The sequence below is a fragment of the Aquarana catesbeiana genome, linkage group LG01 (genome assembly GCF_042186555.1).
Source record: "Aquarana catesbeiana isolate 2022-GZ linkage group LG01, ASM4218655v1, whole genome shotgun sequence".
Taxonomy (NCBI): Eukaryota; Metazoa; Chordata; class Amphibia; order Anura; family Ranidae; genus Aquarana; species Aquarana catesbeiana.
The window spans coordinates 751,544,566-751,568,493 of record NC_133324.1 but is presented as its reverse complement, the minus strand read 5'-3'; the positions used below and the strand labels follow the sequence as shown (position 1 = coordinate 751,568,493).

At 43.8% G+C, this 23,928-nt stretch overlaps 1 protein-coding gene across 1 annotated transcript in view; it reads right to left on the bottom strand.

Annotated features, from left to right (window-relative positions):
• The window catches only part of RXFP1 (relaxin family peptide receptor 1), a 522,477-nt gene that overhangs the window by 154,382 nt on the left and 344,167 nt on the right, over positions 1-23,928 (bottom strand). Inside the window, exons 8-9 of the mRNA XM_073605821.1 lie at positions 19,351-19,422; positions 1,206-1,280 (exon numbers count right to left, since the gene is read on the bottom strand). Coding sequence (XP_073461922.1) covers positions 1,206-1,280; positions 19,351-19,422 — 147 coding nt within the window. The remainder of the gene's footprint in view (positions 1-1,205; positions 1,281-19,350; positions 19,423-23,928) is intronic.

Sequence of the window (23,928 nt, the reverse complement as noted above, 5' to 3'; positions counted from 1 at the left end):
AGCCCTGTCCCCCTTAAAGGGGTATACACTTTGATGTCTGCATAAAAGATCCCAAGTTGGAGAGGGAGAGAAGAAAGGAGATTCAATTAGCCCTTTAGGGGGGTGAAGTGCATTGTGGCCTATACATCTCATAGGTTCATAATAGAAGGTGAGAGGCTGGACACACTGAGGTGGAGTTGTGAATGTGAATTTATCATTTGCGGTTGATCACTAGAGAGGTTTTGAGATACTTCACTGTGAATCAATAGTTAGAGACTTTTTATGTATATACTGTACAGTATATGTACATATTGTGGTATATTAGGTGTTGTGATTTATATTAATTGATGCACATACTGAGTTTTAGTTTTGCACTATATAAGTAGTTTAATTAGGAACTTAAAGCGGAGTTCCACACAAAAATGGAACTTCCGCTTTTCGGAATCCTCCCCCCCTCCGCTGTCACATTTGGCACCTTTCAGGGGGGAGGGGTGTGCAGATACCTGTCTAAGACAGGTATTTGCACCCACTTCCGGCATAGACTCCCATGGGAGTCTATGCCTCTTCCCGTCCCGACCGCGCTGTCTGCTGGGAACACACAGCTCCCAGGAGAGAGCGGGGACCACTAGAGACGCGCAGCGTGACTCGCGCATGCGCAGTAGGGAACCGGGAAGTGAAGCCGCAATGCTTCACTTCCTGATTCCCTCACCTAGGATGGCGGCGGCAGCTGCCGAGAACCGAGCGGGTTCTCGGCATCCCCTGCCGACATCGCTGGACCCTGGGACAGGTAAGTGGCCATGTATTAAAAGTCAGCAGCTGCAGTATTTGTAGCTGCTGGCTTTTAATATATTTTTTTTTTTGGCGGTGTGGGTGAACCCCCGCTTTAAGAGCAGCATGGCACTTTTTTATATTTATACAAGTATGTCTTGAATGTGGGAACACATTAAGTGATCGCACGCAGCTCATAAGCGATATCAACACAGTAGCGCAGCACAGGAATATTTTTTCTATTCTTCACATATTAGCCAGCAAAGGTCTTAGGAGGGGGGTGGAGCTTTTTGGGGACTAGTTAGGTTTATCCTGAAATTTTACTTTAATGAATACAACTTTATTATTATATACAGTATATATAATCTTTCAAATGTGAAACACAATCTGCTTTAACATTTTATTGATCTGCTCAGTGTATATTGCTGGTTTGCTCCAGAAACATACTTTGTACTTACAGCCAGTTTAGTTTAGGCATATATTGACAAAGCGGTTTGTCAGGCAGTCGGCCCAGGAAATTGTTCATCATTACTCTGTAAGAACAATAACACAATACATAATCCAAATTAGGACTTACTTTAGCATTATTACCATATATTTTTGCTTTAAAACATTTAGCTACACATATAAATATCAGAGTCTAGATCCAGTCTAAAAATGCATTCAGAAAAAATAACATGAAAAAGCACCAAAAAAACAAAAAGTACAAACAGCAGAACAAATATTAAAACAAAGGGGTTTGATCTCTTCTCGAAAAACAATTTCTAGTCCTTTATTCCTTTATCCAAAAGTAAAAAAAGTTTTAGGCCAAGTTCTGCTTAGCAAATATTTATATAACTATGCTGAAGTATTACAACTGTTTTTGTTTCTATTCACCTTTACAACTGTAATATATGAGCTGGTATGACCATTTTTTATCAAAGGCAACTTCAAAACGATCCCAATAGCAAAGAAAATAAGCTTTCTAGATCAGTGTACTTATGTATAGATTCTAAATTCACAAAGGAACCAGATGCATAAAAGAGTCATTGTGATTGTAGCTTCCCCTGTGATGTAGATTAAAGTAGGTGCTCTATTAGATCATTGCATAAAACTTCAAAGTATAAAAATTGGGTGCTTTTCTGTTCCTAATGAAGAACTTTTTGCTTTAATTAAAAAAAAAAAACTATATATTGTTTAAAAAGAGGAGCTTTTGACATGACTGAAAAATGACAACTCATTAAAAGTGGTGGGTGAATTTGTCCAGGTTCGATTTGCGGAAGGTACGGCAAATACTGTTTATAATTTAGTGTACCTAAACTTAGCAGCAAATCCTGTTGAGGTCTGAAAGGTGATTCCTGTTATTGAATTTAACTAAACCCAAAACCAAAATTGTAATTTGTTGCAACTTACCAATCCTTGACAATAAATGTTGTGGCTACTTTGCTTTTCTGTTTTTAGGCCTTTTCCCCCCTATTTTCACATGCTCATTCAGACAGTAACATGTTTCCTGCCTAATGCCACATACACACGAGCGGAATTTCTGACAGAAAGAGTCTGAGCTTTTCATCGTATATTCTGAACGTGTGTATGCCCCATCAGACTTTTTCCGTTGAAAATACAGACGGACTTAGATAGAGAACATGTTCTATATTTTTCCGACGGAACAAATTACTATCGGAAAAACCGCTCTTCTGTATGCTGTTCCGACGCACCAAAAACGACGCATGCTCTGAAGCAAGTACGAGACAGAAGCTATTGGCTACTGGCTATTGAACTTCTGTTTTCTAGTCCCGTCGTACGTGTCATACGTCACCGTGTTCTGGACGGTCGGAATTTGGTGTGACCGTGTGTATGCATGACAGGTTGAGTGGAATTCCGTCGGAACTCTGTCATAAAAACCTTCAGAGTTTATTCCGACGGCAAAACCGGTCGTGTGTACAGGGCATTAGGGTGTCTCCACTCTGGTTGGAGGAGCACCTGAGACATGGCAGCACTGTCTGGAGATGGTTGTGTTTGATGAACTAGTAGATCTTAATTGACTTTACATAAGTGACCAACAAATTAAAGTATAACTAAAGGCAAAACTTTGTATTTTTTTTAGCTTTGGATAGTGTGGAGAGGGATTAGAACACTTTTCAGTTTTATTTGCTGTCCCCGTTAAGGAGATTCACCCTCTCTATGGGTCCTGTTTACCATTATCATTGAAAGTGAAAGTAAAAAAAATTGCCCAAATTTTGGGTTGTCCCCAGAAAAGTATTAGATTGGAAATCTTCCAATGGGTACACTAGTTCTGGTGACCTGGGGGTCAACAAGGAATTCCCTTGATTTACAGGGATTTCCTCTTACTTCCTGTTGGCTATGGGACAGGAAGTGAAGGGAAATCTCTGCAATGGGAAACAGATGGCGAAAAAAAATCTGATAGGAGTTATAATCCTCCCTTGCTCTATCCAAAGTGAAAAAAAAACATTGCCTATAGTTGTACTTTAAAGCCTAATTCCAATTTAAGAAGTTAAAAAACTTTTTTTTTTTTCCTTTTGGGATAAAGTTTTTAACTACATAAATAAAAGGTGACAATTATATGTACCCCTCTCAGGGGTAAATGGTTTGTGTCAAACTTCAAACCACCATGAGCTATGATTGCTCTTACCAGAAATCCAAAGATATAAGCGGATGGCAAAAAACCCTTGCCAGGGCCTCTGAGGTATTGGACCAATCAGCACCGTCCGTGGTCAGATCAAAATCCCCTCAATGAATGCAGGAGAGAAGCAAACACAAGAAAAAAACTGCGGTATTGTGGCTGAAGTCTTCCTAGTGCAGGATGATGAGACTGTTTAAGTAGAATGAGCTTTGAATTTTTCCAGAGGGGACCTATTCCAGCAATTGCAAGCAAAACAAATTGCTTGTCTAATCCACCTGGCAGTAGAGGATTTCGGAGTTTTATATCTCTTCTATTCACCCAGCTCCAGTAACCCCTACAGGGGTATCTTGCATAGCATATAGGCTTGATGCACATAGCATATAGTGCATCAAGCCTATATGCTATGCAAGATACCCCTGTAGGGGTTACTGGAGCTGGGTGAATAGAAGAGATATAAAACTCCGAAATCCTCTACTGCCAGGTGGATTAGACAAGCAATTTGTTTTGCTTGCAATTGCTGGAATAGGTCCCCTCTGGAAAAATTCAAAGCTCATTCTACTTAAACAGTCTCATCATCCTGCACTAGGAAGACTCCAGCCACAATACCGCAGTTTTTTTCTTGTGTTTGCTTCTCTCCTGCATTCATTGAGGGGATTTTGATCTGACCACGGACGGTGCTGATTGGTCCAATACCTCAGAGGCCCTGGCAAGGGTTTTTTGCCATCCGCTTATATCTTTGGATTTCTGGTAAGAGCAATCATAGCTCATTTGGAACAGCATCCACACTTATACTGAATACTTACTACTTTGGGAATTTGGACTTTTATTTACTGGACTTGTTTTTTTTTTTATATTTTTGTTGGTGTTAGGTCACACTATTAACTTACCCAACACTTATAACCTTTGTTTTAGCGCAGTTTATTTATTTTTATTTGTTTGGTTGGTGTTGTCGCACTGTTTACTGCTGCTTATTCTTTTGTATTTCTAGCGCGGAATTTTTTCTGTTTCAAACCACCATGTTTGCTAGACAGCTTGGTCTGTTAAAGGAAGTTGAAAAATAAACAGACCTACTGGCCGGATCACCAGGTGAAAAGAAAGAAGAAAAAAGCATAAAATATATTGTAATGCTTTGGGGTTTAGACACACTTTAATTTAAATTGGTTCTAAAGGCTCAAGGTTTTCTATTATTCTAAGCATAAAGGTAAAAATCCTTCTGTGTGCAGCACAGCACTGTGTCCCCCCAGCCCCCCCCTAATACTTACCTGAGCCCGATCTCAATCCAGCGATGTGTAGGAGAGCCTAGGCTCTGCAGGGACTCTCCCTCCTCATTGACTGTGACAGCAGCGGGAACCATTGGTTCCAACTTCTGTCAATCACTGCTAGTAAGCCAATAAGGAGAAAGAGGGTCACGGCCCTGTGTGTAAATGGACACGCAGAGCTGCAGCTTGGGAACAAGCTTGCTTGGGTGTCCCCATTGCAAGCCGTTTGCTCTGGGGGCACTTGACATGAGGGAGGGGCCGAGAGTGCTGGCGAGGGACCTGAGAAGAGGAGGATCAGGGCTGCTCTGTGCAAAACCACTGCGCAGAGCAGGTAAGTATGAGATGTTTGTTATTGTAAAGAAAGAAAAAAAAAGCCTTTACCATCACTTTATTGGTAATTTTTAGACCAAATAGACAAACTACTTTTAAATAAAAAGGTATGGGAAGCTGGGCACTGCCATGAGGGACATGTACCAATGCAAAAAATTTTTTTTTTTTTTTTTTTAAAAAAACAAAGTGGGGGGAGAGTCTTCATGTGGCTTAGAGGGCAAAAAAATACACACTTTCCTTAAATAATATGCCTGGAGCATGCCTTTAAGCTGCACATGGTGTTATGGTCCAATTTTCACAGCAGCAAATATTTGGCTACAGAATTTTTTTTACAGTTACCTTCACTTAAAGAGGAAGTAAACTCTCCCACTCTGATGCTGCTTTTCATTTAGTCAATTATAATAGGTAATTATCAAACTATAACCACTGTAATCCAGCCCAAATCGCATATTACTTACTCCCAGTAGAGTGTATTTCAACCCTTACATTGAGCACTTCCTGTACTGTTAACCAAGCCTCCTTCTCAATCCAAAGTTTCTATGGCAACCCTGCTTCACTGCTCATAGCTGATTTGTTTTATTTCATAGTATTTACTTGTGCCGATTATCTAGTGTTTGCCTGTGTCAGTCTTATCAGCTTTAGCTGATAAGGCTGCAGTAATGCTGTCCGATGCCCAAGTTTAAACTCCATGTGATGTCATATGGTCACATGGGGTGTAGTAGGAACCTCTGAATGATTATGCAGTCTCGTGCGATTTCAGTGTTGTGCCGTAGGAAGATCTGATAATAGACAGACAAGTACACAGAGTGTGCCGTAAATCAGGGGAGATCTGGGCATGCTCAGTGAAGTAATTCTAAAGAACAAAAAGGATTACAACAATACTAAGCAAGTAAGGAGATATCTACAAGCAGTGTTTATTAGGGTTTTTTATGCTGATTTACATGGGACAAAGTTGTCGGGGAGAGTTTACAACCACTATAAATACAGCAGCAACGCTTCAAACAGATTAATTTCAGTTTGAAAAAAACTTGTTTTTTTTAAGTTAGATTTAGCAGCAATACATACTGTTTCATTAGGCACACTTTGACCAATAGATAGAAATTGGTCAGCAGTTTGGTGAGGCTATCCCTGTTCTTGCTGATGCAAAGCTCTCCTGCTGGCCAATTTCTATGAAAATTTCATTAAGATTAAAGAGATTGTAGATGATACAGCAGTGTAAAACTGACCACCAGTGGGACATTTTTAATGAGGGAGAATGGTCTGAAATGTACAAAAGAAAATGAGTATCCATGTTTTACTACAATAATTAAGACACAGCAGAGTGAAACTAGCCAGCAGCAGGACAATTTTAAAAAGCAAGGCTAGGTTCAAAAGTTACTAGAGAGAAAGAGCACAGGCTGAGCTTTACTACAAGAGTTCAAGAGTTAAGATACTGCACAGGATACCCGTGTGTAAAGTTGACAAGCAGCAGGACAATTTTAATCAATGATAATAGGTCTAACCAAAGTATGCCTAACTTTTGTTTTATTTAAGGGGCTCTGGGGGATGTGGTGAATGATATCATGTGAGGTGGTTTATGAGCATACTATTCTCTGCTTAATTTTTTTTTTCTTCCAAACATTACAGTGGTGTGTGGTTGAAGGCAGCTTCAGGAACCAATGCTTAGTAACATATAAATACTGTGTTTTGAGCACCCTAAACGAAAAATGCCATATCTACATAAAAATGTAAAAAAAAAAACCCAAACAAATTAAAAACCCAGAATAATGTAGCACTCACTCCGGCAGAAGCTGCATTTCGTAGTGGTGACTAACTGCACTTGGAAACACCAACACACCAATGACAACAACTAGTTTTTTAGTTGATTTATGTGCACTTTAAAATAATGCAGAGAGGGTCAGAAGTACACATTATAATGGTACTGCCTCAAGCAATATAAAAAAGATGTCTAATGTATCAAAACATTTTAAAACAAAACATGAAGTTAATATGACCTAATTTTCCTTCTGTGCAGTGCAGAAAATTAAACAAGCGACACGTGGAGGGGATACACATAGAAGACTTCTAGAACAGGAAGTGAGATAGATCCTTTCCCTGGGGCCAACAATTCTAGTCTTCACTAACTACCTAGTAAATTTGACTTTTGTTAAAACATGTTGTATGATGTCCTTTGTCTCTCCTGTCTTATACAGTAGTTTACCATGATGCCATATGGACCCTTACATATGGGCTACATGCACCAGCATACTGATTCTTTTTTCTTCTATGATTTATCATTATTGATTTTTTTTTACCCCTATGTGTAGGATGATATTGTATGGTATTCCACTGTGCTTTTATATCTTTTGAAACATGTCATGTGATGTATATCTTTTGTCTCAATTCTTTTCCTGCATTTTGGCACTTTGATATTAACCTCTTAATTGCTCAGTTAATTGCTTCAATTTAGCATGCAAATTGATTTTGGGGTGGAGCTTATATGAGTATAAATGTGTTGCCATTTTTATATTTAACATGCTACAACTAAGTGCCGGTTCACACAGGGGCGACTTGTCAGACAAGTCGCCTCCCGTTCTGTACTACGGAACCGTTCTAATAGGAGCGACGCAAGTCGCTCCGACTTAGAAAAAGGTTCCTGTAGCATTTCTGGGATGACTTCAGGCGACTTGCATTGACTTCTATACAGAAGTCATTTTGCAAGTCGCCGCTGAAGTCATGTGTAGGTCGCCTCGGTGAGGCGACCTGCAAGTCGTGCCGTCCCTGTGTGAACCGGGACTAAGGCTGTTGCCGAAACGCATCAGCTGTTTTGCTTGTCACTTTTGTAACCAACCATTAAAATCACTAGTTGGACTACAGAGTTGCCGGCTCAATCCTTTTACTTGTTACAGGCCACAAAAACAGGAAAATGTCCCAGGTCTGCTGATGTCAACAACTACTGTAACTGGTGATTCTAAGTTTTTAATTGCAGCCTTCCAACATTAATAGCACCTATTGGTGGTCCTAGATTTTTCTTTAGCAGCCTCCCAATATTAAATCCTTTGAGTAACTCTATTGATGGCTCTAGATTCTGCTGTAGCTGCCCCCAAATAGGAATTGGTCCTAGCAGAGTAGTCACAGGTACCTTAAAGAGCTGAGTATTGTGCTCTATATGCCATGTCCATCCCGCATCTGCTTTCCTCAAGCTCTCCTGGACCTATTTCTGCATAGCAGATTCCTCTGAAGATGCTCCAACAGGTAGAAATCTTCCTGATTCTCCAGGCCCTCATAATTGGATTCTTTGGGCCTTAGCTCAAACCTCCAGCTGGTACCAGGCCCCAAAAATTTAACTCCTCACACTGGAATGCTCTCCAGGCAAAATCCTAGGAGAGAATGACCATTCTAGAAGGTTGCACAAAATGTTTTCCTTTACCCTCAGTTCACAGCATTGTACACAAACCTTAACTTCTAGCATATTTCTAACAAATGAAGCGCAACAAATGTACTTTATATGACATTTGCACCAGTACCCAAGACTAAGATGCCAGGGTTTAAAATCCTTCACCACCTCTCCGTTCCAAGCTTAGATAAATACAATTTGCACATCTGCATATACAGTGGCCAGGTTAGTGTAAGGTGCAAAAATAACAGCCACTGTCCACTTACACTAGAGTTCCCTTCATTTGGCCTGTAAAACACTGCATGGAATGGATGATGTGACATGGTTAAACCACTATGATTTAGTCATAACGATCATGGTAAAATAGGGGGCGGTTGGCTCAACAGCACATTTTTGGCGCCCCCAAACCACTAGTCTAAAAAAAGCCTTTGGTGGTGCTTTGTAAAGTGGTCTGTACCTTAGGACTAGCAGTTGGGGGGGGGGCATTAAAACCCCTCAACTGAGCTGCAGTTTTACCACCTCCCAACCACTCCTCCTTTAGCTGCACAGGCTGTGGCCAGGGATGTACACATGCTGCGGCCACAATTCTTTGATTTGTGCAGGAGGAATTACAGATCCTTACATATTATTGGGGTCTTGCTAGTAAATTTCTTTATCTACAAAATAAATTAAAAAATAAAAAGGTGCACCCGGACTTTGATCCCTTCTATGTTGTTCAGGTAGATCTCCACCTCTCAAAGGTTGCCTACCCCTGATCTAAAGTGTTGGGGCCCATTTCAGATCAGCTCTATATGGATGAATGGATGTGCATTTGCAGTATCATAGGGGCCAACGACTCCAAAAGGGATCTGGAATTCAGCTAAAATCAAATTTAGTTTGCAGCGATTAAAACAACACAATCATTGGTTCTATGGTCTAGGGATAAATATGTTTTTGATGGAGAAGATACGGGGGCTATTAGCCAGTGCTAAGGTGTATGGTACCCCAACACTTCATATTCCTGATATGTGTCTGCTGTACCATGTAATTCTATGAAAAAGTATTCTGTTCTTCTTGTATTGCTTCCTTTGTGTGAAACGCCTGATGATCCTGCCAGTCTCCCTTCCCCTCCCTCTCTGAGGAGGAGGAAAAGAGAGAGATACACACGCGAGACAGATCTGTCTCGCGTGTGTAATGTTTAGAATTGTGCTTACATGCCACCTTGCACAGCTCTTCACTGGGAAGATCAGTGAACTGCTGTTTCTCTGCCACCTGCTAACGCACTGACTACAGTCTCCACCCCCACCTCTTTAAGCCCCTTATGCAGCTGAGAACAGAGGTCATGTGATCACTTCTAAAAAAAAAAAAAAGAAAAAAAGTATTTATCATCTGTTTATATATACAAAAAACATTTTGCCTTGAACTAGGCCAGTTTCACACTGCCGAGCAGCGGTTTGGCTGCAGTGCAGGTGTACCCAAGTTTTTAACCCACAGTTTCCTGTAAACTTTCTATTTGATTGCATGTTTCTGGTGCATTTCTGAAAATGCACCAAAAATGCAGCATGCAGGACTTTTGGAACGCTTTCAGAAAATGCACCAAAACCACAAGGTCTCATAAAAAGTCTATGGGAAACCGTGGGATAACCGCAGAAAAACTGCAGTCATAGGCGTGCGCAGTGGGTGTGCCAGGTGTGCCTAGGCACACCCTACCCACCCCAATTCATTAGCATTATCGCTCTGTGTGCCTGAAGGGAGATTGGAAATATCTCCCTCTGACTAGTTCTGCCATTAATGAAGTGCTACCGTACTTATCTTTCACTGTACCGGGTCTGCCATAAGAGTGTGTGTGTATCTGTATGCATGTGTATATATATATATATATATATATATATATATATATATATATATATATACACACACATACACACACACACACACACACACACACACACACACACACACACACACGTGTGTTTGAGTTTTGGGGTGCACACCCTAATGCACACCTATGACTGCAGTTACACCTAAGCTGCAGCCAAATTGCAATGCAGCAGTGTAAACCAGCCTTACTGTCTTTCATTTACATACATCTTAAAGTAAGAATAACCTATTAGTATTTTTAGCTTAAAACATTGAGCACAATAAATGAAACACTCCTCTGTAAAAGTTGTTAAAACTCTTACTGCAGCACTTGCAGTTTACAACTTTCAAAGCTGCTGGCTCTTGCTTTCTAAGTGATGCTTCCCTGAACTTCTGGTCTTCACATGAACGAGTTAGTAATTGACAGTACATTCTCAAGCCAGTCTGTTAGCTTGATGTGGGGGTAAGGAGGAACTGGGGAGTGCCTTGCCATCCTAGGTTATGGGATTGTGTGTTTCTACTGATGTACATATTGTAATGAGATACAAACCTAGTCCCTGCATGCAAGGTGACTCCATAGCACTAAGAGAAAGGAACTACCCTGAAACAGGAAGCCTGGGGCAGTGATCATGGCTCCAACTTAAACAGGAACATAGGCAAGGATTAAAAGATAAAAAAAAAAGCTGCATACTCAGCAAGTGATTAACCACCTCAATACTGGGGACTTTCATTCAGTGTGACAGTTGCTAAAAGCTGAAAGGCCAATTTACAGCTTTTTGCATTGTCACACTTTGAATGACAAGTGCGTGGTCATGCAACACTTTACCCAAATTAAATTTTTGCCATTTTTTTGAGACAGATAGAACTTTATTTGGTGGTATTTAATCAAAACTGGGATTTTTATTTTTTTTGCTAAGTAAACAAAAAAAAGGACCAACAATTTTCAAAACCCCTCTGTTTTTGTTGTTTCCGTTATACAAATAATAAGCTGTAATAAAATTTTAATAAGTAATTTTTCTTCTTCACTGATGTGTGCTGGTGAGGCTATACTGATGGACACTTATGAGGCTACTGATGGGCACTAATGAGGCTGCACTGATGTGCATGAATGAGGCTGCACCGATGTGCACTGAAGAGGCAGCACCAGGGCTGGCCCAAGACATTGTGCTGCCTGGGCCCAAGAATGAAATGCTGCCCCCCCCCAAAAAAAAATCCTACGCCCATCCAGCAAAGAGACATTTCCATAAAGCAAAGAGACAGCCCCATATATTCAGCAAGAGACATTTCCATAAAGCAAAGAGACATGCCCCCTCCTGCAAAGAGACATGCTCCCTCCTGCAAAGAGGCATGCCCATCCTGCAAAGAGACATGCCCCCTCCTGCAAAGAGACATGCCCCCTCCTGCAAGGAAACATGCCCCTCCTGCAAGGAAACATGCCCCCTCCTGCAAAGAGACATGCCCCCTCCTGCAAGGAAACATGCTCCCTCCTGCAAAGAGACATGCCCCCCCTGCAAAGAGACATGAGCCCTCCTACAAAGAGACATGCCCCCTCCTGCAAAGAGACATGAGCCCTCCTGCAAAGAGACATGCCCCTCCTGCAAAGAGACATGTCCAAAAACATCAGCTCACAGGTATATGAATTGTGTAGCACCACGAAAGCTACGCTCTGATCCCAGCTCAGTGATGCAACATTCTGCAACAGCAGCGCTGCAGTGGCGGCTAGGGTGACCACATTTACAAACTGCCATTCAGGGATACCCCCCTTCCTTCCCAAAGAAAGATGGGGGGGGGGGGAATGCAGTCTCGGGGTTGACAGGGAGTTTGTCAGTGGGTGATTTGTCAGGTGAATGGCTGGTGTTAGTACTTAAATCATCCTAACATTATGATTCATATAGTGTCAGGATGATCAAATCAAATTATTTATATTATTACATTGTAATATGTAATGAAATAGTTCAACTCCCCATAATGCAGAATCAGTGGGAGCCCCGAGCTTGTCACTTGCCACCATTGCCTGGCACCAGATGCAGCTTGTCACTTGCCACCATTGCCTGGCACCAGATGCAGCTTGTTACTTGCCACCCACAGTTATGTCATTTGCCAACTATAGCCTGCCACCAGTTGCAGCTGTGCCACTTGCCACAAAAAATCCTACGCCCATTCAGCAAAGAGACATTTCCATAAAGCAAAGAGACAGCCCCATATATTCAGCAAAGAGACATTTCCATAAAGCAAAGAGACATGCCCCTCCTACAAAGAGACATACCCCCTCCTGCAAAGAGACATGCCCCCTCCTACAAAGAGACATGTCCACTCCTGAACAGAGACATGCCCCCTCCTACAAAGAGACATGTCCTCTCCTGCACAGAGACATGCCCCCTCCTACACAGAGACATGCCCCCTCCTACAAAGAGACATGCCCTCTCCTGCACAGAGACATGCCCCCTCCTACACAGAGACATGCCCCCTCCTACAAAGAGACATGCCCTCTCCTGCACAGAGACATGCCCCCTCCTACAAAGAGACATGCCCCCTCCTGCACAGAGACATGCCCCCTCCTACAAAGAGACATGCTCCCTCCTACAAAGAGACATGCCCTCTCCTGCACAGAGACATGCCCCCTCCTACAAAGAGACATGCCCTCTCCTGCACAGAGACATGCCCCCTCCTACAAAGAGACATGTCCTCTCCTGCACAGAGACATGCCCCCTCCTACAAAGAGACATGCCCCCTCCTACAAAGAGACATGCCCTCTCCTGCACAGAGACATGCCCCCTCCTACAAAGAGACATGCCCCCTCCTGCACAGAGACATGCCCCCTCCTACAAAGAGACATGCCCCCTCCTACAAAGAGACATGCCCTCTCCTGCACAGAGACATGCCCCCTCCTACAAAGAGACATGCCCTCTCCTGCACAGAGACATGCCCCCTCCTACAAAGAGACATGCCCCCTCCTGCACAGAGATATGCCCCCTCCTACAAAGAGACATGCCCACTCCTGCACAGAGACATGCCCACTCCTACAAAGAGACATGCCCCCTCCTGCACAGAGACATGCCCCCTTCTACAAAGAGACATGTTCCCTCCTACAAAGAGACATGTCCCCTCCTACAAAGAGACATGCTACCCATAGCCTGCCACAAGATGCAGCGTGTCACTTGTCACCAGGTGCAGTGTGTCACTTGTCACCATTGCCTGTCACCAGATGCAGCTTGTCACTTGTCACCAATGCCTGTCACCAGATGCAGCCTGTCACTTGTCACCAATGCCTGTCACCAGATACAGCCTGTCACTTGTCACCAATGCTGCAGCCTGTCACTTGTCACCAATGCCTGTCACCAGATGCAGCCTGTCACTTGTCACCATTGCCTGTCACCAGATACAGCCTGTCACTTGTCACCATTGTCTGTCACCAGATGCAGGCTGTCACTTGTCACCATTGCCTGTCACCAGATACAGCCTGTCACTTGTCACCATTGCCTGTCACCAGATACAGCCTGTCACTTGTCACCAATGCCTGTCACCAGATGCAGCCTGTCACTTGTCACCATTGCCTGTCACCATATACAGCCTGTCACTTGTCACCAGATACAGCCTGTCACTTGTCACCAATGCCTGTCACCAGATGCAGCCTGTTACTTGCCACCCATAGCCTGCCACAAGATGCAGTGTGTCACTTGTCACCATTGTCTGTCACCAGATGCAGGCTGTCACTTGTCACCATTGCCTGTCACCAGATACAGCCTGTCACTTGTCACCATTGCCTGTCACCAGATACAGCCTGTCACTTGTCACCAATGCCTGTCACCAGATGCAGCCTGTCACTTGTCACCATTGCCTGTCACCATATACAGCCTGTCACTTGTCACCAGATACAGCCTGTCACTTGTCACCAATGCCTGTCACCAGATGCAGCCTGTTACTTGCCACCCATAGCCTGCCACAAGATGCAGTGTGTCACTTCTCACCATTGCTTGTCACCAGATGCAGTGTGTCACTTGTCACCATTGCCTGTCACCAGATGCAGCGTGTCACTTGTCACCAATGCCTGTCACCAGATACAGCCTGTCACTTGTCACCATTGTCTGTCACCAGATGCAGCCTGTCACTTGTCACCATTGCCTGTCACCAGATGCAGCCTGTCACTTGTCACCATTGTCTGTCACCAGATACAGCCTGTCACTTGTCACCAATTCCTGTCACCAGATGCAGCCTGTTACTTGCCACCCATAGCCTGCCACAAGATGCAGTGTGTCACTTCTCACCATTGCTTGTCACCAGATGCAGTGTGTCACTTGTCACCATTGCCTGTCAGCAGATGCAGCGTGTCACTTGTCACCAATGCCTGTCACCAGATGCAGTGTGACACTTGTCACCATTGCCTGTCAAAAGATGCAGCGTGTCACTTGTCACCATTGCCTGTCACCAGAGGCAGCCTCTCACTTGTCACCAATGCCTGTCATCAGATGCAGTGTGTCACTTGTCACCAATGCCTGTCACCAGATTCTTTTTTTGCATTCCACTTGGGAGCTCAGCTTGCCTGTAATCCAATGTTTAGAATTGTGCTTACATGCCACCTTGCACAGCTCTTCACTGGGAAGATCAGTGAACTGCTGTTTCTCTGCCACCTGCTAACGCACTGACTGCAGTCTCCACCCCCCACCTCTTTAACCACTAAGCCGCTGCCCACTGTCATATGACGGCGGGACGAGGCATCTCTTGTTCTGGGCGGACGTCATATGACATGATCGCCCTCCCAAAGCTCTATGTGTGGGGAAAAAATGATAAAAATTTCATTAGGGTGCAGTGCAACATGACCGCGCAATTGTCATTCAAAGTGCGACAGCGCTGAAAACTGAAAAATGGCTTGGGCAGGAAGGGGGTGGAAGTGCCCTGTATTGAGGTGGTTAAGCCCCTTATGCAGCTGAGAACAGAGGTCATGTGATCACTTATAAAAAAAAAAAAAAAAAAAGAAAAAAGGTATTTATCATTTGTTTATATATACAAAAAACATTTTGCCTTGAACTAGGCGGTTTGGCTGCAGTGCAGGTTTACCCAAGTTTTTAACCCACAGTTTCCTGTAAACTTTCTATTTGACTGCATGTTTCTGGTGCATTTCTGAAAATGCACCAAAAATGCAGCATGCAGGACTTTTGGAACGCTTTCAGAAAATGCACCAAAATAACAAGGTCTCATAAAAAAGTCTATGGGAAACCGTGGGATAACCGCAGAAAAACTGCAGTCATAGGCGTGCGCAGGGGGTGTGCCAGGTGTGCCTAGGCACACCCTACCCACCCCAATACATTAGCATTATCGCTCTGTGTGCCTGAAGGGAGATTGGAAATATCTTCCTCTGACTAGTTCTGCCATTAATGAAGTGCTACCGTACTTATCTTTCACTGTACCGGCTCTGCCATAAGAGTGTGTGTGTATCTGTATGCATGCATATAAATATAAATAGGGACACAGCAATCACAGACACTTCCCGATGTACACGAGAAGCGTGTTCTCAGGACGCCCTTCCAGAACTGGAGACCTGTGCTGTAGCCATATATCGGCTATAGCGCGGTGGGCAAGTGGTTAAATCAGCTGCTAATGTAAAAACCCAGGGTTTAATATCACTTTAATAAAGTAGTATTTCAGAGTGAAGAAGTTCTTCACAACCACCAGTATGACTCAAACCAACTTTGGCAGTTTGATTCTGACTCAAATAAGCATTCGGCTTCCCTGAACACTCACACCCTATGCCAGTGATGGCGATCCTTTTTGAGCCCGATTGCCCAAACTGCAACACAAAACCAATGCATTAATTTCAAAGTGCCAACATACACAGAACTTGATGAGCATGTGCTGCCGGGTGAACATGGAAAACATCAGAAATCATTGTGTATTCACTATGTAGTCACAGGGCTGGACTGGGACAAAAATTTGGCCCTGGACTTCATCCAGACCGGCCCACTTTAATTGTGCAAACAAGCACAAAAACACTATATAAACTATACGCAATTGTGCAAAAAAACATAAGTAGCATAACATAAGGAGTCCTCACTAACCTCTTTTATTATTTCACTTATTCTCCTCTGTATTTTTCTCATCTTTCTCACATCACTGTGTGAGGTTGAGGGCGAACCGTGCAGCCATTACTTTGACAGGCTGTCACTGAAACCGGCCCACTGAGCCATCGGCCCACCGGGGAAACTCCCTGTTGTCCTGATGGCCAGTACATGCCTGTGTAGTCATAGTGTTTTGTACAAAAGGATCTAAAACTAGAACACATTTTTGACAAAGTTACATTTTTTGGAAGCTGTCCTAGCATTGCAATCAAATTCCAGTATCACTATTCTACTAACTATACATTAACCACTTAAGGACCAGCCTCGTTTTGGATTTTAGGCGTTTACATGTTTAAACAGGTTTTTTTGCTAGAAAATTACTTAGAACCCCCACACATTATACATTGTTTTTTTTCTAACACCCTAGAGAATAAAATGGCAGTCATTGCAATACTTTTTTTCACACCGTATTTGAGCAGCGGTCTTACAAGCGCGCCTTTTTTTTTTAAAAATTCACTTTTTTTAATAAAAAAATAAGACAACGGTAAAGTTAGCCCAATTTTTTAATATTGTGAAAGATACTGTTATGCCAACTAAATTGATACCCAACATGTCACGCTTCAAAATTGCGCCTGCTCGTGAAATGGCGTCAAACTTTTACCCTCAAAAATCTCCATAGGCGACGTTTAAAAAATTCTACAGGTTGCATGTATTGTGTTACAGAGGAGGTCTAGGGCTAGAATTATTGCTCTCACTCTAACACATACGGCGATACCTCACATGTGTGGTTTGCCACCATTTTCATATGCGGGCGCTACTCACGTATGCGTTCGCTTCTGCACGCGAGCTCGTTGGGACAGGGGGTTTTTTAATTTTTTTTTTCCATTTTTATTATTTATTTTACATTATTTTATTTATTTTTACACTGTTTAAAAAAAATTGTGTCACTTTTATTCCTTTTACAAGGAATGTAAACATCCTTTGTAATAGAAAAAAGCATGACAGGACCTCTTAAAGCTGAGCTCTGGGGTCAAAAAGACCTCAGATCTCATATTTACACTAAAATGCAATAAAAAAAAAAAAAAATTAAAAAAAATTACATTGAAAAAAATGTGCCTTTAAGACGTATGGGCGGAAGTGACGTTTTGACGTCGCTTCTGCCCAGCATTGTCATGGAGACGAGTGGGCACCATCTTATCCTCACTCGTCTCCAGGCACAGCACAGAGAAGGACTTGATTGCCTCTGCCACTACCGACGGCTCCGGTAAGTGGCGGAGGGCACCGGATCGCGGCAGTAGGGGGGGCCCCTCTCCCGAAACAGATAAAAGTGATCTTGCGGCGAATCTGCCGCAGAGACCATTTTTATCTGAAAGCCGACCGCCGCACAAAAATGGGGATACCGGGGTTATGGCAGCTAGCTGCTGCCATAACAATGATATCCGCCGCCAAAGTTTGGACGTACATCGGCGTGCAGCGGTCGGCAAGTGGTTAATATTCAATACACTCAAGTTGCATGACAGGTGCACTTTAAATTACTAGTCGTTCAGTAGAAGCACCGGCTGGATGATAAAGAAATCCTGTTACAGGGGGTGACATGCAACCAGCAACGCTCCAGCTGCAGCAGAACTTCCAGTCCCCCCCATGCCCTGCTGGGGCACATTATGCACTCTTTGGTTGCCAAGGTATTTTAAGATCTGTAGTTCTACTCCAGCTGAAGACATACTGGTTGCCCTGCATTGCTGTAACAGAAGACTACTTGGAAAATCTCTCATTCCTGACTATGTTCACAGTCCTATATGTCCAGGAAACATCCTTCTGAACGTGAACACTCAAGGACAACTGTAGCAATGCTTTACCAATGCGCTTCACTCACAATGCCTGTGCAGTTCATTGCACCTCGAGTGCAAACTCCCAACAGCAGCAGCTCTACACCTCCCTGTATAATGCCAGTGATTTTGGACTGTCTGTCATGTGACTCTGGTGTCATGAAATACAGGGGGATGGCTGGGACAAAAACTATATGTATTTACATCTCACTGTACTGCAGTGGTCCCTGCTAAATCTAGCAGGCATTCCCAGCCAGATAAACCTGAATAACCAACACAAAGCATGAGACGTCTGCAGCTTTCATTTATTCCCTCTTCATATCCTACGGAACATGCTTCTCTGACAGCTTTGATAGGAGTAACACAGACAGCATATACACAACATTATTCTGACCTTACCCTTCCATATTTTGTGGGAATGTTGGGAACAAGAAGAAAAAAAAAAAAGGTCCCCAAGGAATAGATTCTATTTGAAGAGGCACAGAAACAGTGTACACAGCTAAACACATTTATTCCCTACACAGCATGTACACTTACTTTAACAACGATTGCCATAGCACTCCAATAATACACCCATCAGCCGACTCAGTTCCCAGGAACGAGAACGGCCTGTGATAGGGCATCTTCAGTAGGCACCATCACGGCCCCCCATTGGTTCAATCCCCACCACGTGTTCCGCCTGCCATCCAACCCAGAGCAACGCTTCATCTCGCCCACGCCCATCCTAGACATGGCCCCCCATTGGCTCAATCCCCACCACATGTTCCGCCTGCCATCCAACCCAGAGCAACCCTTCATCTCGTCCACGCCCATGCTAGACACATCACCCCTGGCCCCAGAGACTTGTGGGAAATGTAGTTCTATGGGGAGGGGAGCTGTGCACAAGATACACCTCCGTACAGGATTTTCTCACGTGCCCACAGAGAGGGCTCGGCGTGCTGGCTGTGGCACGCGTGCCATAGGTTCGCCATCACTGCCCTATGCCAACCATTTAGCAGCTCAAAGAGTGTTTCATTATGAGGCCTCTTGTCCTTTCCTCGTACAATATGTTTATTAATAATCAAGCAGAAACAAGTGCAGCACAGTGCACATATAACATTGAAAGGCCTTAAAACAGATAATGACAAAAGGAATACAAGGCAAAACAGTCAAAAGGTTGTGTGTGGATTGAATATGAACTCCTTTTGTCCTTTCCATACCTTGCACAACAGCATAGGCTACACATGCAGGCTTTATTTCCACCATAGGTTAAGTTGTTTAAATTGTTTATTGTGTTTTGTTTTACTTTGATAAAACTTACAGAAGTATAAGCGAATTCAGTCCTTGAAACACTTGAGGGGAGATCCGGTTTATTTTGTTGTTCTCAATGACTCTGTTGAGAATGAGATAAATGTTTAATAGAGACAAATTCACAAAATAAATGTAGCATCACCAAGAATATGCATTATTAAAGCCATCCATTCTTCAAGTGTGTTCTTTCAGTTACATTTCAGAACAAGCACAAATCTTATCAGGGACATATTACGATTGTATCAGGAGATGTGTGGTGTGAAAGGTGTTTACTATGCATTACTATCATTGTGTGAAATGTTGGGCAGTTTTAAGATGTATAGTATAGGAAGTCAAATTGAATACATAGGTTAGGGTGTGCAGTTAAGGCTTAACTATGATAGATGTAAGTGAATAATTAAAAAATAATTCTATTCAGTTGGCTTGTTTGGGATCTTCTTTGGAGGGTTAAAATCTACAGATGCAACTAATTAATGCACTAATCCATTTTTTTTTACTTTTCATTATTAATAAAACAGTTCATCCCATCCTACCATTTTGGTCCACCAGGCATACCAGCAGTTGGTCTTAACAAAATGACTGGGTAAGGAGCTAGAGGCCTTTTTATTATGCTGAGACTTACCTGTATGCCCATCAACACTGGGCTGACAACATAGAGCCTCAAAACTATATGGTTACACCACCTTCAAAATCCCAGGCAGATATACACCATATTACCAAAAGTATTGGAACGCCTGCCTTTACACGCACTTGAACTTTAATGGCATCTTAGTCTTAGTCCGTAGGGTTCAAAATTGAGTTGGCCCACCCTTTGCAGCTATAACAGCTTCAACTCTTTAGGGAAGGCCATCCACAAGGTTTAGGAATGTGTCTATGGGAATGCTTGACAAGACAAGTTTGTGAAGTCTCCGCTCTAACTCATCCCAATTCTATCGGGTGAGGTCAGAACTCTGTGCAACCTAGTCAAATTCCTCTACCCCAAACTTACTCATCCATGTCTTTAGAGACCTTGCTTTGTGCAAAGTCATGTTGGAACAGGAAGTGGCCATCCCCAAACTGTTCCCACAAAGTTAGGAGCATGAAATTGTCCAAAATGTCTTGGTATGCTGACATCTTAAGAGTTGCCTTCACTGAAACTAAGGGCCCAAGCCCAACCCATGGAAAGCAACCCCACACCACAATCCCCCCTCCCTCAAATGATTTGGACCAGTGCACATACCAAGGTCCATAAAGACATGGATGAGCAAGTCTGGGGTGGAGAAACTTGACTGGCCTGCACAGAGTTCTGACCTTAGCCCGATAGAAATCCTTTGGGATAAATTAGAGTGGAGACTGTGAGCCAGGCCTTCTCGTCCACATCAGTGCCTGACCTCACAAATGCACTTCTAGAAGAAAGGTCAAACATTCCCATAGACAAACTCCTAAACCTTGTGGACAGCCTTCCCAGAAGAGTTGAAGCTGTTATAGCTACAAAGGGTGGGCAAACTCAATATTGAACTCTACAGACTAAGACTGGGATGCCATTAAAGTTCATGTAAAGGCAGGCGTCACAATACTTTTGGCAATATAGTATGGTCTAACCGGTTCCGGAGCATCCGCCGCTGTTATACTGCGGCAGGTTGGCCCGGCTGCGCGAAGCGTCATAGCTATATGTCGTGAGAGCGGCTGCCTGGGGGGTGGGACGGCGATCGGATTTGCTTCAGAACCAATCAATGCCCAGGCCAATGGTATCTGGCCTGGACCTGGTGATCAGTCCTGGCTAATGAAATCCTTCCCCTGCATCTGTAAGTGTAAACACAGCAGGGGAAGTGATGTCAACTCTCCTCGTGGAACTCTTTTCTGTTCCAGAGAGAGGAGAGGAGACATCTCACAGTAAGTGCACCAACACTACACTGACACCAGTTCACGTAGGTACACTTTTCACCCCCTGATCGTCCCCCAGTTAACCCCTTCACCCCCTGTCACTGTGTCACCCAGTGCAGTGTTCATATTTTTTTTTTTTAGCACTGTACTGGTGTCATTCATTAGTGACAAAAATGAGTATTCGGGTACTTAGTGGTAGGCCCAGATAGGTCTAGGGACCCCCCAACCCCCCTAATAAAGGTTTAACCCCTTGATCACCCCCTGTCACCAGTGATCACTGTATTAATGTCACGGGTGACGCTGGTTAGCTAGTTTCTTTTTATAGCGTCAGGGCACATATTACCTAAAAAAAGGTATAACCCCCGATCGCGACAGGTGAGATCAGGTTTTAGTGTCAGGGTCTGCATGGCCCCAGGCAGCGTCAGATTAGTGCCAGTAGCACTAACACCCACGCACGCACCATACACCTCCCTTAGTAGTATAGTGTCTGAGCGGATCGATATCTGATCTGATCAGATCTATACCAACATCCCCAGCAGTTTAGGGTTTCCACAAATGCAGTGTTAGCGGGATCAGCCCAGATACCTGCTAGCACCCGCGTTTAGCTCCTCTGCCCAGTCCAGCCCAGCCCACCCAAGTGCAGTATCAATCGATCACTGTAACTTACAAAAACACTAAACACATAACTGCAGCGTTCGCAGAGTCAGGCCTAATCCCTGCGACCGCTAAAAGTTTTTGTTTGTAGCATTTGAAGCAGTCGTTGAGAGTCAGGAGCTCTTTTTCCTGTGAGTCTCACTACTGCACCAGTAAATTTGGAGACCAAAATGACAAATTAAAGGTACAGTAGTGAAGTGGCCTACATGTTTCTGAGCATGACAGATAGTGAAGAGGAAGTCACCCATCTGTCAGATTCAGGCTCAGAATATGAACCGTAGACAGCAGCGGCACCCTAACAGATAGCTCTGACGATGGAGTAGTGGTCCCTGCCAAGGTCAGGTGTACCCGACCCCGTTCTTCTGCTGTCATTGAGGTGCAAGAACTGCAGGGCTCTCCTATGGAGCAGAGAGCCAGTACTAGTGCCACTCATCCTTCTGGTGAACTGGCAAGCACCAGTGGCCTAGTACATCCTGGTCGTACATCCAGCACTGCAGTAACACTTGGTGACGTGGTGAGTCCCATAAGTGCAGTTCAAGCTGGTGAGGTGGCTAGCACGAGTAGTGTCCCGCAGCCATCAAGAAGAAGACAAACACAGGCCCGTAGCACCCATGGTGCCCTTTCTGCTGCTTTTGCCAATCCTAATTGGGAGACCACTACTTCTGCAGCACCCGTACTTCCCCCATTCACTGGCCAACCCAGAATTCAGGTGGAAACTGAATTGATGATTTTATGTCACTTGATTTCCATTTGCTGTTTCTCACGGAAGATCTCTATAGATCTATTGTGGACCAAAGCAAGTTGTATGCTGGTCAATTCATCGCCGCTAATCCCCAGTTGACCCTTGCCAGAGATTGGAGACCTATTACGGTCTCCGAATTTAAGACCTTCCTGAGCCTATCCCTCTTCATGGGCATAACTAAAAAAAGTGAGTTGCGGTCATATTGGTCCACTGACCCAATTCACCATATACCCGTGTTCTCTGCCTCCATGACCAGGACACGATACGAGCAGATTTTGTGGTCCATGCACTTCAATGATAATGAACTCTGTCGTCCTCAGGATGACCCTGGATTTGATCGACTCTACAAAATTTGGCCCCTCGTAAACCACTTCAACCAACAGTTTGCAGCCTTGTTTACTCCCAATCAAGTTGTCTGCATTGATGAGTCCCTGATTACGTTTTCTGGCCGCTTGTCTATCAAACAGTATCTTCCCAGCAAGTGTGCCAGATATGGGGTCACGATGTATAAGCTCTGTGACAGAGCAACAGGCTATACATATAGTTTTATGGTTTACGTGGGAAAAGATAGTCACATAGAGCTGGAGAACTGCCCAGACTACATAGGGAGCACTGGTAAGATTGTGTGGGACTTGCCACCCTTATGCGGAAAGGGGTACCACTTGTACGTGGACAATTATTACATGAGCGTGCCACTATTTAGTCACCTTTTTGATTATGGAATTGGTGCATGTGGCACTGTGCAATCTAATCGCCGGGGCTTGTAGAGTCCCAACTTAGATGGGGGGAGAGAGCCTGCTTGAAGTGTAATAATTTGTTAGCAGTGAAGTGGAGGGATTCACGGAATGTTTTCGTTCTGTCCTCCCTTCATGCAAATATGACAGTCCAAATTCCTACAGCAGCTGGTGTTGTGGAGAAACCCCTCTATGTCCACGAATACAACCTTAACATGGGAGGGGAGGGGTGGACTTCAACCACCAGTTGTTGGTGCCGTACCTAATGGCCCATAAGGCCAAACACTGGTACAAAAAAAGTGTCTGTATACTTATTTCAATTGGCTCTGCTGAACGCTTTTGTGCTATACAAAGCTTCAGGACGAACTGGATCCTTTCTAAAATTCCAGGAAGAGATGGTCACAGCCCTTCTGTTTCCAGACGGTGCTATGGCCCACCTTCCCAATGCAAATGCAGTGAGCCAGCTGCATGAGAGGCATTTTCCGTATGTCCTCCCTGGTAACCCTACCTAAGAACACCCCAAAGAAGATGTCGTGTCTGCAGAAAACACAGATTTAGACGTGATACCCGCTTTTATTGACCCTCCTGTCCTGCC